The sequence below is a fragment of the Monodon monoceros genome, unplaced genomic scaffold, assembly GCF_005190385.1.
Source record: "Monodon monoceros isolate NGI ecotype Baffin Bay Population unplaced genomic scaffold, NGI_Narwhal_1 Super_Scaffold_18, whole genome shotgun sequence".
NCBI lineage: Eukaryota > Metazoa > Chordata > Mammalia > Artiodactyla > Monodontidae > Monodon > Monodon monoceros.
The window spans coordinates 113,476,622-113,492,745 of record NW_021703774.1 but is presented as its reverse complement, the minus strand read 5'-3'; the positions used below and the strand labels follow the sequence as shown (position 1 = coordinate 113,492,745).

At 37.1% G+C, this 16,124-nt stretch overlaps 1 protein-coding gene across 3 annotated transcripts in view; it reads left to right on the top strand.

Annotated features, from left to right (window-relative positions):
• The window catches only part of MIGA1 (mitoguardin 1), a 91,368-nt gene that overhangs the window by 54,620 nt on the left and 20,624 nt on the right, over nucleotides 1-16,124 (top strand). For all 3 annotated transcript variants that reach the window (XM_029229995.1, XM_029229994.1, XM_029229996.1), the window contains exon 8: nucleotides 8,120-8,220. In XM_029229995.1, the coding sequence (XP_029085828.1) occupies nucleotides 8,120-8,220 (101 nt within the window). The remainder of the gene's footprint in view (nucleotides 1-8,119; nucleotides 8,221-16,124) is intronic.

Sequence of the window (16,124 nt, the reverse complement as noted above, 5' to 3'; positions counted from 1 at the left end):
GAAATAAAAGGAATACAAATTGGAAAAGAAGAAGTAAAACTATCACTGTTTGGAGATGACATGATACTATATATGGATAATCCTAAAGATGCCGTGAGAAAACTACTACAGCTAATCAATGAATTTGGTAAAGTTGCAGGATACAAAATTAATGCACAGAAATCTCTTGCATTCCTATACAGTAACAACAAAAGATCAGAAAGAGAAATTAAGGAAACAATCCCATTCACCGTTGCAAAGAAAAGAATAAAATACCTAGGAATAAACCTACCTAAGGAGGTAAAAGACCTGTACCCAGAAAAGTATAAGACACTGATGAAAGAAATCAAAGGTGACACAAACAGATGGAGAGATATATCATCTTCTTGGATTGGAAGAATCAATATTGTGAAAATGACTATTCTACCCAAAGCAATCTACAGATTCAATGCAATCCCTATCAAATTACCAGTGGCATTTTTTACAGAACTAGAACAAAGAAATCTTAAAATTTGTATGGAGACACAAAAGACCCTGAATAGCCAAAGCAATCTTGAGGGAAAAAAATGGAGCTGGAGGAATCAGACTCCCTGACTTAAGACTGTACTACAAAACTACAGTAATTAAGACAATATGGTACTGGCAGAAAAACAGAAATATAGATCAGTGAAACAGGATAGAAAGCCCAGAGATAAACCCACGCACCTATGGTCAACTAATCTATGACAAAGGAGGCAAGGGTATACAATGGAGAAAAGACAACCTCTTCAATAAGTGGTGCTGGGAAAACTGGACAGTTACATGTAGAAGAATGAAACTAGAACACTTCCTAACACCATACACAAAAATAAACTCAAAATGGATTAAAGACCCAAATGTAAGAGCAGACACTATAAAACTCTTAGAGGAAAACATAGGAAGAACACTCTTTGACATAAATCACAGCAAGATCTTTTATGACCCACCTCCTCGAGTAATGGAAATAAAAACAAAAATAAACAAATGAGACCTAATGAAACTTAAAAGCTTTTGCACAGCAAAGGAAACCATAAACAAGACAAGAAGACAACCCTCAGAATGGGAGAAAATATTTGCAAACGAATCAACAAAGGATTAATCTTCAAAATATATAAACAGCTCATGCAGCTCAATATTAAAAAAACAAGCCAATCAGAAAATGGGCAGAAGACCTAAATAGACATTTCTTCAAAGAAGACATACAGATGGCCAAGAGGCATGTGAAAAGCTCCTGAACATCACTAATTATTATGCAAATCAAAACTACAATGAGGTATCACCTCACACCTGTTAGAATGGGCATCATCAGAAAATCTACAAACAAATGCTGGAGAGGGTGTGGAGAAAAGGGAACCCTCTTGCAGTGTTGGTGGGAATGTAAATTGGTACTCTGGAGAGCAGTATGGAGTTTCATTAAAAAACTAAAATTAGAACTACTGTGTGCCCCAGCAATCCCACTACTGGGCATATACCAAGAGAAAACCATAATTCAAAAAGACACATGCACCCCAATGTTCAATGCAGCACTGTTTACAATAGCCAGATCATGGGAACAACCTAAATTCCCATCGACAGACAAATGGATAAAGAAGATGTGGTACATATATATAATGGAATATTACTCAGCCATAAAAAGGAACAAAATTGGGTTGTTTGTAGAGACGCAGATGGACCTACAGCCTGTCATACAGAGTGTAGTAAGTCAGAAAGAGAAAAACAAATATCATATATTAACATATATATGTGGAATCTAAAAAATGGTAGAGATGAACCAGTTTGCAAGGCAGAAATAGAGATACAGATGTAGAGAACAAACATATGGACACCAAGGGGGGGAGTGGGGATGGGGGTGGTGGTGGTGGGATGACTTGGGAGATTGGGATTGACATATATACACTAATATGTATAAAATAGATAACTAATAAGAACCTGATGTAAAAAAAATACATAAAAAAATAAAATGGTGAAATAGGCAATACAAAAAGAAGAAATAGGGGAAAAAATTTTATTGTGATGTGAACTGTTAGGATTTACTCTCTCTTTTTTAGATTTATTTATTATTTATTTATTTTTTGGCTGCGTCACGTCTCAGTTGCAGCACGCAGTATCTTCGTTGAGGCATGCAGGATCTTTTGTTGCAGTGCACGGGCTTCTCTCTTGTCGTGGTGTGTGGGTTTTTCTGTGTCTAGTTGTGGTGTGCGGGGTCCAGAGCACGTGTGGTCTGTAGTTGTGGCATGTGGAGTTGAGAATGCCTTAGCTCTGTGGTGTGCAGCACGCAGGCTCTCTAGGTGAGGCACGCAAGCTCAGTAGTTGTGGCATGGGCTTAGTTGTCCCGCAGTATGGGGATCGAACCCGAGTGCCCTGCATTTTAAGGCGGATTCTTTACCGCTGGACCACCAGGGAAGTCCCAGGATTCACTCTCCTAACAACTTTCATATATAACATCAAATAGTGTAAATTATATTTATTATGTTTTACATTACATACCTGGAAATTTGTACCTTTGACTACCTTCATCCAGTTCCCCCTCCCCTATGTTGTTTTTGGTTTTTGTATTCCAGTTTGTTTTTTTCTCTCAAACTTTTCTGTAGTATTAAAATAAATGAGAGTAAAAAATTATCCACAGTGTGGAAGGAGCACATAGTCATACAGGATAAACAAAGAACAGCAGTAATTTTCTAGATTTCTTAATTATTTTAACAGGTTATAGCAGATTCTGGAAAATAACTTGTCAGCAGCAGGACCTTTTCCATTTTTATTAAAACCATAAAAAAGATAAGGTTCCACGTCATATTTAAACTGCTAAAAATCATCTGGAGAATAGCTGCTGACATAGAAGTCAGATGACATTGAGACATTTGGCAGGCTTCCTCTTCTTGTTGGTGTTATAAAATCCACAGTGGACAGCCTGGATTTGAAAAGAAGAGTGGCATCTTTGGAATCTCCACTAGAACCTGCTGAAGTTAAAATAGACCTGATGCCTTCTAAGTGACAGAAAATAGAATATGCCTGGGCATGGCAAAAGTGAGACATGCATAAAACCCACTTGGTTTGGCTTAAAGAAATAGATCCAGGCTTGAGGTTCCAAGTTTCAGAGCTGAAGTGTCCTCTCGTTTTTTCTTTTTCTTTGTATAACTTTCAAGCAAATTCTGCTTTGGAAAAAACTTAAGTAATATGTGAATTATGAGATTGTTAAAGAAGGAGGAAGACTTGAATCCAGTCAGATTTTCAGCCTAAAATATATGACTATTTAGTTAAAAGTAAGCAGTATACTTTCAGTGTTCTTCCAAAGAACATAGTTTATGTCTGTGCATGAATGTTTTAAAAGTTCTGGATGATTGAGACATGTAAAAAAATGTTCTTAAAAATGTTAAATTTACTATTTAAGAAGGTTAGAAAAAAAAAAAAAGCTGCCCCACTGAGAGCCAATGAGGCAACACATGGAGCATTTTTTTTATATTTAATCGTCCAATTATGTGGAAAGCTTTCTTTTAGGCACTTCAAAGGTTAATGATGAGTCCTTAAGGGGCTTAAGCTGCATATTTCATGTTTGTAGTATCATAAGTTTAATTAATTTAGGGTTGGATATTAGAAACATAAGAATTTTAACAGTGCTCTTAAAACAAGTTAACGTCATAGAACAAGCAAAATAACCCAGGGGAAATACATGAGAGGTTTTAAAATAGGGATTTTTCATGTGTTGAGAATGGTCAGTCTATAATAACAAGTCTTATTTAGTTTATGTGAACAAATAATTAAGTTTGCAATGTGTTCGATGCTGTACTGAGAACTGTAGGAACCATCAGAAAAAAGAAAAAGGAAAGAGAAAAAAAGAGAAAGTTCATCCACTCAAGTTGTTTCAGTCCAGCTGGACAGACAGGTTGCATATTCAGGCAGTAATTAAATAAAGATTCAGAGAGTTTATTAAATGGTATGTCCTTATCTTTTGCATAATAATATGAATAGCTAACATTTATCCAGTGCTTACTTTACATATACAGTCATCCCTCCTCCCCATGGATACCAAAATCCGTGGATGCTCAAGTCCCTTATATAAAATGTTGTAGTATTTGCATATAACCTATGCACATCCTCCCATATACTTTAAATCACGTATAATACCTAGTACAATGTAAATATTATGTAAATAGTTGCAAATACAATGTAAGTGCTATGTAATAGTTCTTGGCACACAGCACATTCAAGCTTTGCTTTTTGGAATATTCTGGATTTTTTTCCCCCCCATCTGTGGTTGGTTGGCTCCTCTGATGTGGAACCTGTAGTTCTGGAGGGCCGACTATATTAACTTGTTTAATCCTCACACAGCCCTGTGTGGTAGATTTTATTCCGATTTTACAGTTGAGAACACTGAGGAATGGAGAAGATAAGAAACTTACCCAAGGTTACACAGCTAAAATGTAGCAGAGTCAGACTTTGAATCTAAGCTGTCTGGCTCCAGAACCCATGGTTTTAACATCTTTTCTGTACTGCGTTACATAAAAGCAACAAATTAGGTAGTTTTTGGAGGAGAATGCATGCAGGGGTTAGATAGTACTTGAGCTGCATATTATAAAACAGTATGTGTTCCTGGGTAGCATGGGGCAAGGGAACAGAAGGAGAGAAATTTATATGTCGGAGAAGATTCAAGAGAAACCGAAAACTTGAGTAAAGAATATATTTGGCAGGGCTTCCCTGGTGGCACAGTAGTTAAGGATCCGCCTGCCAATGCAGGGGACACAGGTTCAAGCCCTGGTCCGGGAAGATCCCACATGCCTCGGAGCAACTAAGCCCATTTGCCACAACTACTGAGCCTGCGCTCTAGAGTCCGCAAGGCACAACTACTGAGCCCGCGTGCCACAGCTACTAAAGCCCGTGTTCCTGGAGCCTGTGCTCCGCAACAGGAGAAGCCACCACAATGAGAAGTTCACACACCACAGCGAAGAGTAGCCCCCCGCTCACTGCAACTAGGGAGAACCCGCGCACAGCAACGAAGACCCAATGCAGCTAAAACTTAAAAAAAAAAAAAAATTTAAATTTAAGTATTGTAAATTTTAAAACTGCACAAAAGCAGTTAAATATTGCCCAATATTCTTTCTTTATACTTTTTATTGGCTTATCTAAAAAACAGATGTATTATTTCTCTTCAAAATTATTAAGCTGTCATTCCAGGAATCATAACAATTACTGAAATGAGAGATATGGTCTGTGGTTTATGAAGTTGGGTTTAAAGAGTAAGACTTTCCAGTTCCTCGGAGCCACTTTTCTTTGTTAGATTTAAAAAAAATAAAATACAACCATGGTAGCTGATCTGGATGACATTGAATGGCTGGTTACTGTTGAGTGAAGTAAAAGAGACTTTTAACAGCTCCTGGGTAATGTCTGAAAGGTAAAGTGACATAAGATAAAATGTCTGTGTTCTACTCCGAAAATAGCAAAAGGCATATGGAACCAAGATTTAACTTAGTTGGCTTGTAACTTAATCCCACTTTAAACGTGCTTTGGCATAATGAAGGTTGTAGTGTGATTTTTTTTTTTTGCAGAATTAATACCAACGATGGAAAATAATTAAGAAGATAAAGGTTTGAAAGTTATGAATGCTGATTTAATTTTGTAAATAATTGATTCCTCAGAGTTTGTGTATGTATTTTCATAGGTCATATATGCACTGAAAAGAGAATACTGGGAATTTTTCTGGATACCTGAGTGCCCCAAAATACCAGTTTTATAGCTGTTTATAAGTGTAAAACGATTATGTTGTTTTGTTCTCAAGTTTGATGAAAAAATTTTTAATTCCTAAAAGAACTTTTATTTTTGAAAATAGAATAATTTAACCTCAGATTTTGTTCAGTTAATAGTCATTTAGTAGTAGGATTTTGAACTGACAAGTTAGATATTTTAAAAGGATTGATGTAAGCTTCATTTGAAAACAATTATAACTTAAATTTGGAAGATAAATGGTTAAAATGTCAACTATGGTCCCACCAAATATAAAGTAGAAAAAAATATGCTATGAGTATGGTTATTTTTGATACTTAATAGGAATAAACCTTGTCCCAATTCGCTCTTCTGGTTGGCTTAGAGATTGGAATACAAATGGCAAAACTTTTGAGTTTCAACTAAATTGATGGTTTGGATTTTTTAAAACTTTACACTTCCTGTAGATCATCACAAAAGGTCTGTTTTCTGGTACTTGGCGGTTGTAAACAGAATTTGGAACATTTATGGTAAAGGTAATGAACTTTATTTTGGGAAAAAATGATGGAATAGAAACTTGGATTAATGAAAGCCAAAGAGATTTCCGATTTATTTTCAAACAAGATTAAGTATCTGACAAATTTAGCAGATTGAAAATAAAAATAAAAATCTGTATATATTTTGTTCTTTGCTTTTTTCATACTTGTGATAGAATTTGAAGAGTATCAGTTGCTTGCTACAATGTAGTCACATCTATAAGTGAGTACTGAATTTGTTTGGAAATGTAATTTTTTTAAACTTTTTATTTTATATTGGAGTATAGTTGGTTAACAATATTGTGACAGTTAAAAAACTATAAACAGAAAAGTGATTCGGTTATATATGTATATATATATGTATCTGTTCTTTTTCAAATTCTTTTCCCATTTAGGTTGTGACATAATATTGAGCAGAGTTCCCTGTGCCAATCAGTAGGTCCTTGTTGGTTATCCATTTTAACTACAGCAGTGTGTACATGTCAATCCCAAACTCCCTAACTATCCCTTCCCCCCACCCTTCCTCCCTGGTAACCATAAGTTCCTTCTCTAAGTCTGTGAGTCTGTTTCTGTTTTGTAAATAAGTTCATTTGTATCATTTCATTTTAGATTCCACATATAAGCCATATCATTAAGATATCTCTTTCCCTGAGTTACTTCACTTAGTATGACAGTCTCTAGGTCCATCCATGTTGCTGCAAATGGCATTATTTCGTTCTTTTTTATGGCTGAATAAGATTCCGTTGTATATATGTACCACATCTTCTTTATCCATTCCTCTGTTGATGGATATTTAGGTTGCTTCCATGTCTTGGCTATTGTTAACAGTGTTACAATGAACATTGGGGTGCATGTATCCTTTCGGACCATGTTTTTCTCCATATATATGCCCAGGAATGGATTGCAAGATCATATGGTAGCTCTATTTTTAGTTTTTTAAGGAACCTCCATACTGTTCTCCATAGTAGCTATACCAATGAAAATGTAATGTTAACAGTTAGATGATAGTATGTGAAGATACTGACATCGACGTTCAGAATGCTTTGTATTGGTAATAGGTAGCCTGTCTTGGTATGGTCATATTAGCCATTTACAAATGCCTTTAAAATTTTTCAACACTTTAAATCATTGGGGAGGAATTCCCTGGCAGTCCAGTGGTTAGGACTCTGTGCCCTCACTGCCAGGGGCCCAGTTGCAGTCCCTGGTTGAGGAACTAAGAACCACAAGCCGCCACAGTGTGGCCAAAAAATAAATAAATAAAAATAAAATCATTGGGGCAGTTATATTTGATCCTCAAGTAAGCAGAATAAACATGAGGGACCTAAACCAGATCATTTTGGGCCTTTCAGTGTTTTAAAGTAGACCTTAGAGACTGAAGGTATCTTCCTGAATTATTTTAATTGGTCAGTTTATCACAAGTGACTGGCCAGACAACATTTTATGCGAATAATTCATTTAATTTGAATGAACCTACCAGTTATCCCGATTTGGGCAAGGCCACTTGCAACTTAAATTGCTCTGTTTCAGGCTATCTGTGGTATATGCTGATAGCTGGTAGATAATCCAACTCCAGTTATTATATACCAGTTTAAGTTATTATTTACTCAAAAGCTTTTAAAATCTGAAATAGTTTAATATTTTTTAAAAATAAACATGTCTCCTTTATAGTACTTTCTCCTCTTCTTGGCAGTGTTCAGAATCAGTTTGAAGCACTTTGAGAGTCTTGTCAGATTATATCCCATTGATTTGTATTGTTTTCCTTTTAGATTCCAGAATTCTAAATAAAGACTGATGTTCAAATGAAAAAAGAAAAAGAAAAACCAACCATAGAATATGAAATATGGCAATGACAAGGAATGTCAATTTCTGAACTTTTCACCTTTTCTTTTAAGATAAAGATACAGATATCACCATGAAGGGGAATATGGATGACTTTGGCCTGAGAGACACCTTGAGTGTCACGTCAACCGATTCTTTTGCTTCAGCAGCAGAGGTAGGACATGTATGTTCCTAATGAGGATTTCTTATTCTTTTTAGGTGGAGAATACAGTTTTGCCATTGTGCTGTAATTCAGTTCAGTAGCCATTTATTGAGTATCAACTCTGTAGATAGATACAGAGATACAAAGATGATAAGATACCAGGATACAAAGATGAATATACCATGAATATAAGTTCCCACAGGAGCTTAGAGTCTCTTTAGAGAGGTGGACATGTAAACACAAACTTTAGATAAGCACTTTCATACACTGTGGATTATGGGTGAGGCATATAAGTGTCTCAATGGAAAGCAATTAACCTTATATCAAGTGTCTTAAACATACTCAGATTCTTTAGCTGAGAGATCATGCCTCTAGATATTTTTTCCAAGGAAATGATCGGATTCAAAGATTTATATATAAAAATATTCACTGTAGCATTTTTAATAATAATGAAAAACTGAAAACAGTCTAATACCAAATTATGGAACATCCATAATTTGAAGTATTATATTGCCATAAACGTGTTTCAATAATTTTTAATGACATGGGAACATATGTTAAGCGAAAAGAGTAGTATGTAGGTTTTATATAGAGAGTATGCTTGTAATTTTGTAATAAAGAAAAACATGTATGTGCTATATTATGTAAGTATTTAGGCTGAGGAAAAGAAGACTAGATATAAATACACTAATGTGTAAGGAGTGGTGATCACTGAATTACAGATTTATGGGTAATTTGTTTTCCACTGAGATTTAAATTTTTTATCCAAAGAGAAGATTGCAAAGTGGTCATTTTTCTACTTGAAACAGCTTAAAAAAAATCACATATGGCCAATTTTGTCTTAGAATTCTTTCATTTTTATGGTAGATTTTGGATACTAATGCTGTCCTTTTTCATATCGATAGTATCACACATCTGTAATTGATGTGTGAATTCAAGCTCTAGTGTGGAAAGCTTTAGGTGTTCCAACACCCTGTACCCTAAACCTTGATTCTGCCTTTTTTAAAGCTGTACTGACCATAGTCTTTCATTGTCTCAAGATTTTTCTGTATATGTATATTTTAGCTATTGCTCACAGTATCATCTCCTGAATTGTTCATCTTTTTCCTTATATTTTTATATTTGTAAGTTTGCAACACACAGAACATATCTACTTGTTTTCTTTTTTTTTTTTTACTTGTTTTATGAAGAAGCTATTTCCTCTTCTTTTTACTATTCTATATAGACAGGATTATCTTTCTGTTTTTTCTAGCTTTATTGAGATATAGTTGACATATAACTTTGTGTAAGTTTAAGCTGTACAAAGTGATGATTTGATACACATATATTGTGGAATAATGAACACAGTAAGGTTAGTTAACACCTCCAGCACCTCACATGATTACCTTTTTTTCTTTGTGGTGGGAACGTTTAAGATCTACTCTCTTAGCAACTTTCAAGCATATAATGTAGTATTGTTAACTGGGGTCACTATGCTGTACATTAGATCCTCAGAACTTACTCATCTTCTGACTGGACATTTGTACCCTTCGACCAGCATCTCCCCATTTTTCCCACCCCCAGTTCCTGGCACTCACCATTCTAAATCTCTGTTTTTATGGGTTTGGCTTTTTTAGATCCCACATGTACGTGATACCATACAGTACAGTTGACCCTGGAACTGCATAGGTTTGAACTGTGTAGGTGCATTTATACGTGGATTTTTTTCAATAAATACATACTACATTATCTGCAGTTGGTTGAATCCGAGGATGTGAAACTGCGAATACTAAGGGCCAACAATAGGACTTGAGCATCTGAGGATTTTGGTGTCCGAGGCAGGCCCTGGAACCAGTCCTTTGAGGAAACCATGGGATGACTATTTTCAACCACATGGGGGGTCAGCGCCCCTAACCAGCACATTGTTGAAGGGTGAACTGTATTTGTCTTTCTCTGTCTGACTTCACGTAACATAATGCCTTCAAGGCCCTGCCCCATACATATTGTTAATGGCAGGACTTCTTTCTTTCTCATGGATGAATAATATTCCATTGAATATATATAAATATATGTATACCACATCTTCTCTATCCATTCATCCATTGATGGATATTTGACTTGTTTCCATTTCTTGGCTATTGTGAATAGTGCTGCAATGAACATGGGAATGCAGATATCTCAAGATAGTGATTTCATTTTTTTTTAATATATACCCGAAAAACAGTAGGATTGCTGAATTATATACATATATATTTTTAAATTTTTTTAATTTTATTTTGTTTAATTTTATTTTTGGCTGCGTTGGGTCTTCATTGCTGCATGCGGGCTTTTCTGTGGTTGCAGCAAGTGGGGGCTACTCTTTGTTGTGGTGCTTGGGCTTCTCATTGCAGTGGCTTCTCTTTTTGCGGAGCACAGGCTCTAGGCGCACGGGCTTTAGTAGTTGTGGCATGCAGGCTCAGTAGTTGTGGCTCGTGGGCTCTAGAGCGCAGGCTCAGTAGTTGTGGCGCACAGGCTTAGTTGCTCTGCGGCATGTGGGATCTTCCCGGACCAGGGCTCAAACCCAATGTCACCTGCATTGGCAGGTAGATTCTTAACCACTACGCCACCAGGGAAGCCCTGAATTATAGAAAAGAAGTAGGATTGCTGAATTATATTTTTAATTTTTTCAGGAACATCCATATTGTTTTCCATAGTAGCTGTACCAGTTTACATTTCTACCAACCATGCACCAGGGTTTCCTTTTCTCCACATCCTCGCCAGCATTTGTTATCTCTTGTCTTTTTGCTGATAGCTATTCTGTTTGAGGTGATGTTTCATTATAGTTTTGACTTGCATTTCCCTAATGATTAGTGATGTTTAACACCTTTTAATGTACCTGTTGGCCATTTGTGTCTTCTTTGGAAAAATGTCTATTCAGGCCCTCTGAATATTAACCCCTTATCAGATAGATGGTTTGCAAATATTTTTTCCCATTCCGTAGGTTGCCTTTTCATTTTGTCGATTGTTTCTTTTTCTGTACAGAAGCTTTTTAGTTTAATTCAGTCCCACTTGTTTATTTTTACCTTGTTGCTTGTGCTTTGGGTGTCATATCAAAAAAATTGTTGTCAAGACAAATGTCAAGGAGCTTTTTCTCCCTATGTTTTTTTTTTAGGAGTTTTATGGTTTCAGGTCTTATGTTTATGTCTTTAATTCATTTTGAGTTAATTTTTGTGAGTGGTGTAAAATAGGGTTCCAATGTCTTTCTGCATGTGTTATCCAGTTTTCCCACTACCATTTATTGAAGAGTCCTTTCCCCACTGAATATTCTTGGCCCTTTTGTCAAATATTGGTTGACTTTATATGCAGGGGTTATTTCTGGGCTCTTGGTTCTGTTCCATTGGTCTGTGTCTGTTTTTGTACTAGTATGATACTGTGTGATTACTTCAGCTTTGTATTATTGTATGAAATCAGGAAGTAGAATACCTCCAGTTTTGTTCTTTCTTAGGATTGCTCTGGCTAGTTGGGGTCTTTTGTGTTTCCACACAAATTTTAGGATTTTTTTTTCTGTTTCTGTGGAAAATTCCATTGGAATTTTGATAGGGATTGCAATGAATCTCTAATGGCTCTAGGTAGTATGGACATTTTAACAATATTAATTCTTCTGATCCATGAACATGAGTGTCTTTTCATTTATTTGTGTCTTCTTCAGTTTCTTCATCAAAATATTATAGTTTTCACTCTACAGATTTTTCATTTCCTCGGTTAAATTTATTCCTAAGTGTTTTACTCTTTTTCATGCTATTGTAAATGGGACTTTTCTTAATTTCTCTTTTTGATAGTTTGTTTTAGGGCATAGAAATGGAACTGATTTTTGTATATTGATTTTTGTATCCTGCAACTTTACTGAATTTGTTTATTAGTTCTAATAGTTTTTTGGTGGAGTCTTTAGGATTTTTCTGTGTATAAGGTCATATCATGTACAAACAGAGGCAGTTTTACTTCTTTCTGATTTGAATGTCTTTTCTTTGTGTCTCTTGCCTAATTGCTCTGGCTAGAACTTAACAGTGCTATGTTAAATAGGATTGGTGAGAGTGGGCACCCTTGTCTTGTTCCTGATCTTAGAGAAAGAGTTTTCGACCTTTCAATGTTGAATATGATGTTAGCTGTGGGCTTGTCATATGTGGCCTTTATTATGTTGAGGTGCATTCCTTCTATGCCAATTTGTTGAGAATTTTTATCATAAAAGGATGTTTTATTTTGTCAAATGCTTTTTATCTTTCTTGCTGTAGACACTTATGTCCTAAATGGTTTGTAAAGAGAATTGCAAGTCACTTTGCATTTTTTCCACTGTGAAGAACAATATACCTTTAGAGCAAATTGCTCTAAAGTTTCTTTATAATATGCAACCTTAAAAAATACTTTGCCGGGCTTCCCTGATGGCGCAGTGGTTGAGAGTCTGCCTGCCGATGCAGGGGACACAGGTTCGTGCCCCGGTCTGGAAAGATCCCACATGCCGCAGAGCGGCTGGGCCCGTGAGCCATGGCTGCTGAGCCTGTGCGTCCAGAGCCTGTGCTCCACAATGGGAGAGGCCACAACAGTGAGAGGCCAGCGTACCACAAAAAAAAAAAAAAAAAAAAAAAATTTGCCAAGTATTCATTGTACTCACTTTAAATTTGTGGTTTAAGTTACAAAGCTTTGATAAACTAAAAAAAATCTTATGGAAAACAAAATGCACGAATACCACAAGAAGGGCTCACTATTTGAGAAACCTCCTAGGAATGCTTCTAGGGTATAAATGTATGATCTCAGAATGTGAATGTTCCAAGATACATTGCGTACTAAGAAATGTTTGTTAAATTATTTTTAATAGCATTTACTATATGCCAAGCACTTAAGAAAAACTGCTTAATGAAGAAAGTTATTAAGAAAATAAGACCAGAACTTCTTATGAAGTTACACAGTTTGTGATCATTTGAAAGCTTTATTCAGAATTATCAGAAAGAGTTTTCACCTATTTAGATTAAAACAAGTCCTGGCATAGGCTTTTCTCTAAGGTTGGTCAGTCATTTGTGAAAGTGATTAAAAAAATTTTCCTGTATAAGCTTTGCCAAACATTGGTTTGGAACCAGAGCCTTTTTTCCCTGAAAAGTCTTTTTTTAAAATAATAGCTTTATTGAGATATAATTCACATACTATAAAATTCACTGTTTTAAAGTATACAATTCAGTATTTTTTAGTATATTCAGAGGTGTGCAAACTTTCTAATTCTAGAACATTTTTATCACCCCCAAAAGAAACTCCTCCCTATTGGTCATCGCTCCCTTTTCTCTCCCTTTTCTCTGCCTAATCGCCCTTGGCACTTACTCCTATACCTTCTGTTTCTATGAATTTGCCTATCCTGGGCATTTCATACAAATAGAATCACGCAGTATATGATCTTTTGTGTTTGATGTTCTTTCACTTAGCTTAATTTTCAAGTTCTGAAAAGTCTTTTTAATGTTAGGGTACCACTGCATTGAGTACTGTCCTAACTCTCCCATCTGTTAAAGAGATTGTCATTTGATAGGTAGAAACTAATATTGCAGAGAGAGTGTTTTTAGCTGTAACTTTAGTTTTTCTTAGAATTACCACTCTGCACTGTGTGCATGTTTAATATATAAATTTTAGGGTGCTCTTTAAAGAGAAGAAAAAATTTTATTTCTTATAATTCAGATACCTATACTCATAGTCTAAAAGGAAGCTTGGAAAGCTTTTGCTGTACCTCTCTGACTTGATAGCACTTGTTTATAGCAATCCAGAATTATCTTACTTCCTCTGGGGTCAATTTGTCTCTTTTATTTTGGGCTTTCATTCTTGTGCCAATGGTTTTCCTTTTAAATGTGAAAGCTTAGCTGGTGACTGGACTGATTTCCTTAGGTAGATTGTGGAGGTTTAGAGCATTGTTTTCTGTTTGTTTCTTCCTTGAATAGGTGAACAGGAAGGAGAACTGGCCTCAGTTGACTTCTTTGAGGTTGCTGATTGGCAGGCTTTTCTTTAGGATGAATGGTCTGTAAAGAGCCTAATAGGGCACACCTGGATGCAGAATGAAGAGGGCCTTACTCTGGGGGACCCATCACTCACCCTAGCAGACTTACTTTCCCCAGGTAGTTCAAGTAATTTTTGTTTGTTTGTTATTTGGCTGCACCACGCAGCTTGTGAGATCTTAGTTCCCTGACCAGGTATTGAAGCCAGGCCCTTGGCAATGAAAGCATGGAGTCCTAACCGCTGGATTGCCAGGGAATTTCCGTTCAAGTAATTTTTTTTTTATTAAGTTTATATTATTTATTTATTTTTGGCTGCGTTGGGTCTTCGTTGCTACGCGAGGGCTTTCTCTAGTTGCAGCGAGCGGGGGCTACTCTTCGTTGCGGTGCACAGGCTTCTCACTGCGGTGGCTTCTCTTGTTGCGGAGCACGGGCTCCAGGCATGTGGACTTCAGTAGTTGTGGCACTTGGGCTCAGTAGTTGTAGCTCGCGGGCACTAGAGCACAGACTCAGAAGTTGTGGTGCACGGGCTTAGTTGCTCCGCGGCATGTGGGATCTTCCCAGACCAGAGCTCGAACCCATGTCCCCTGCGTTGGCAGGCAGGTGCTTAACCACTGCGCCACCAGGGAGGCCCCCATTCAAGTAATTTTTAAAGAGAAATGTTCTCTGGTTGCAAATTCTTTTTTTCTGGGGCAGAGAGTATAATAAGATATAGGACAACTACAGTTGTTTGGACAGACTTTCATTTAAACTACTATTTTCAATCCCTCTTCTTCAGTCCTGCCCTCATACCTGCTCACTGTGAGCCTGGTTCTCTTTGAGGCTCTGCTTAGCAAATGTCTCCTCTTTGACTGTATCCCCTCTTGAACTTATTCTGGACTGTGGCTTCCTCATCTCTTTCATCTGTCCACACACTTCCATTTGCTTTCCAGTGTTTGGAAATCTGTGTGTCTTCCTTTTGCTCTTAGTATTATTTCCACTGTTATATTAGTTATCTGTTGCTATGTAATAAATTACCCACAACTTATTGTCCTAAAACCAATAGAATTCAGGTGTGGGCTGGGGGCTGGTGCCAAGGCTGTAGGTCCTGTCCTGGGTCTCAGAAGTGTGTGCTAAAGAGTGGGACCACATGCCCCAGTTTGGGAGTTAATTGCCAGAGTCCTCAATTTCCTAGGGATTAAATCAAGTAGAGGGCATGTGTCTTTGTGTTAATCTAGATTAGAGCCTTCTAAGTCCTGGGGGTTCCACACTTGGAGTTTAATAGAGGCACAAGCATTTTAGGAGTCACCTTCTTAAAATCCAAGTCTTATGGGGTGGTTTTCTGGAGCTCTTGGGCCTTAGGGTTAGTCCTGTGAGAACTAAATCCTAGGGCTAATCCAAGGAGCCCGTCGTTTTGGTATTTAATTGTGAAGCCGCATATATTAGATAAGGAGTGACTCCTGGACTAAGCGTCCCTACCAAAGGCAGCAGGTACTATCTTTCAAAATAAAAAGAGGGTCCTGCTTGGAGAAACTGTCGAGGAGAAGCTCCCACAATACAAGACCATTGGCCTGGGCTTCAAAGCACCTGGAAGGCCATTGAGGGCACCTACATTGCCAAGAAATGTCCCTTTACTGGTAATGTCTCCATCTGAGGGCAGATCCTATCTGGTGTGGTGATCAAGATGAAGATGCAGAGGACTATTGTTGTCCGCTGAGACTACCTCCACTGCATCCAAAAATACATAAGAATATGTCCATGGACCTGTCCCCCTGCTTCGGGGCATCCAGATTGGTGACATTGTCACAGTGGGGGAGGCTGGCCCCTGATCAAGACTGCGAGTTCAAAATGCTCAAGGTCAACCGAGGTTGTCAGCACGAAGAAGTGATTCCAGAAATTCTGAGACTGGACGCCTGCCCACTCCCCCAGTTATTCCCCATACAATAATAAGAACAATAG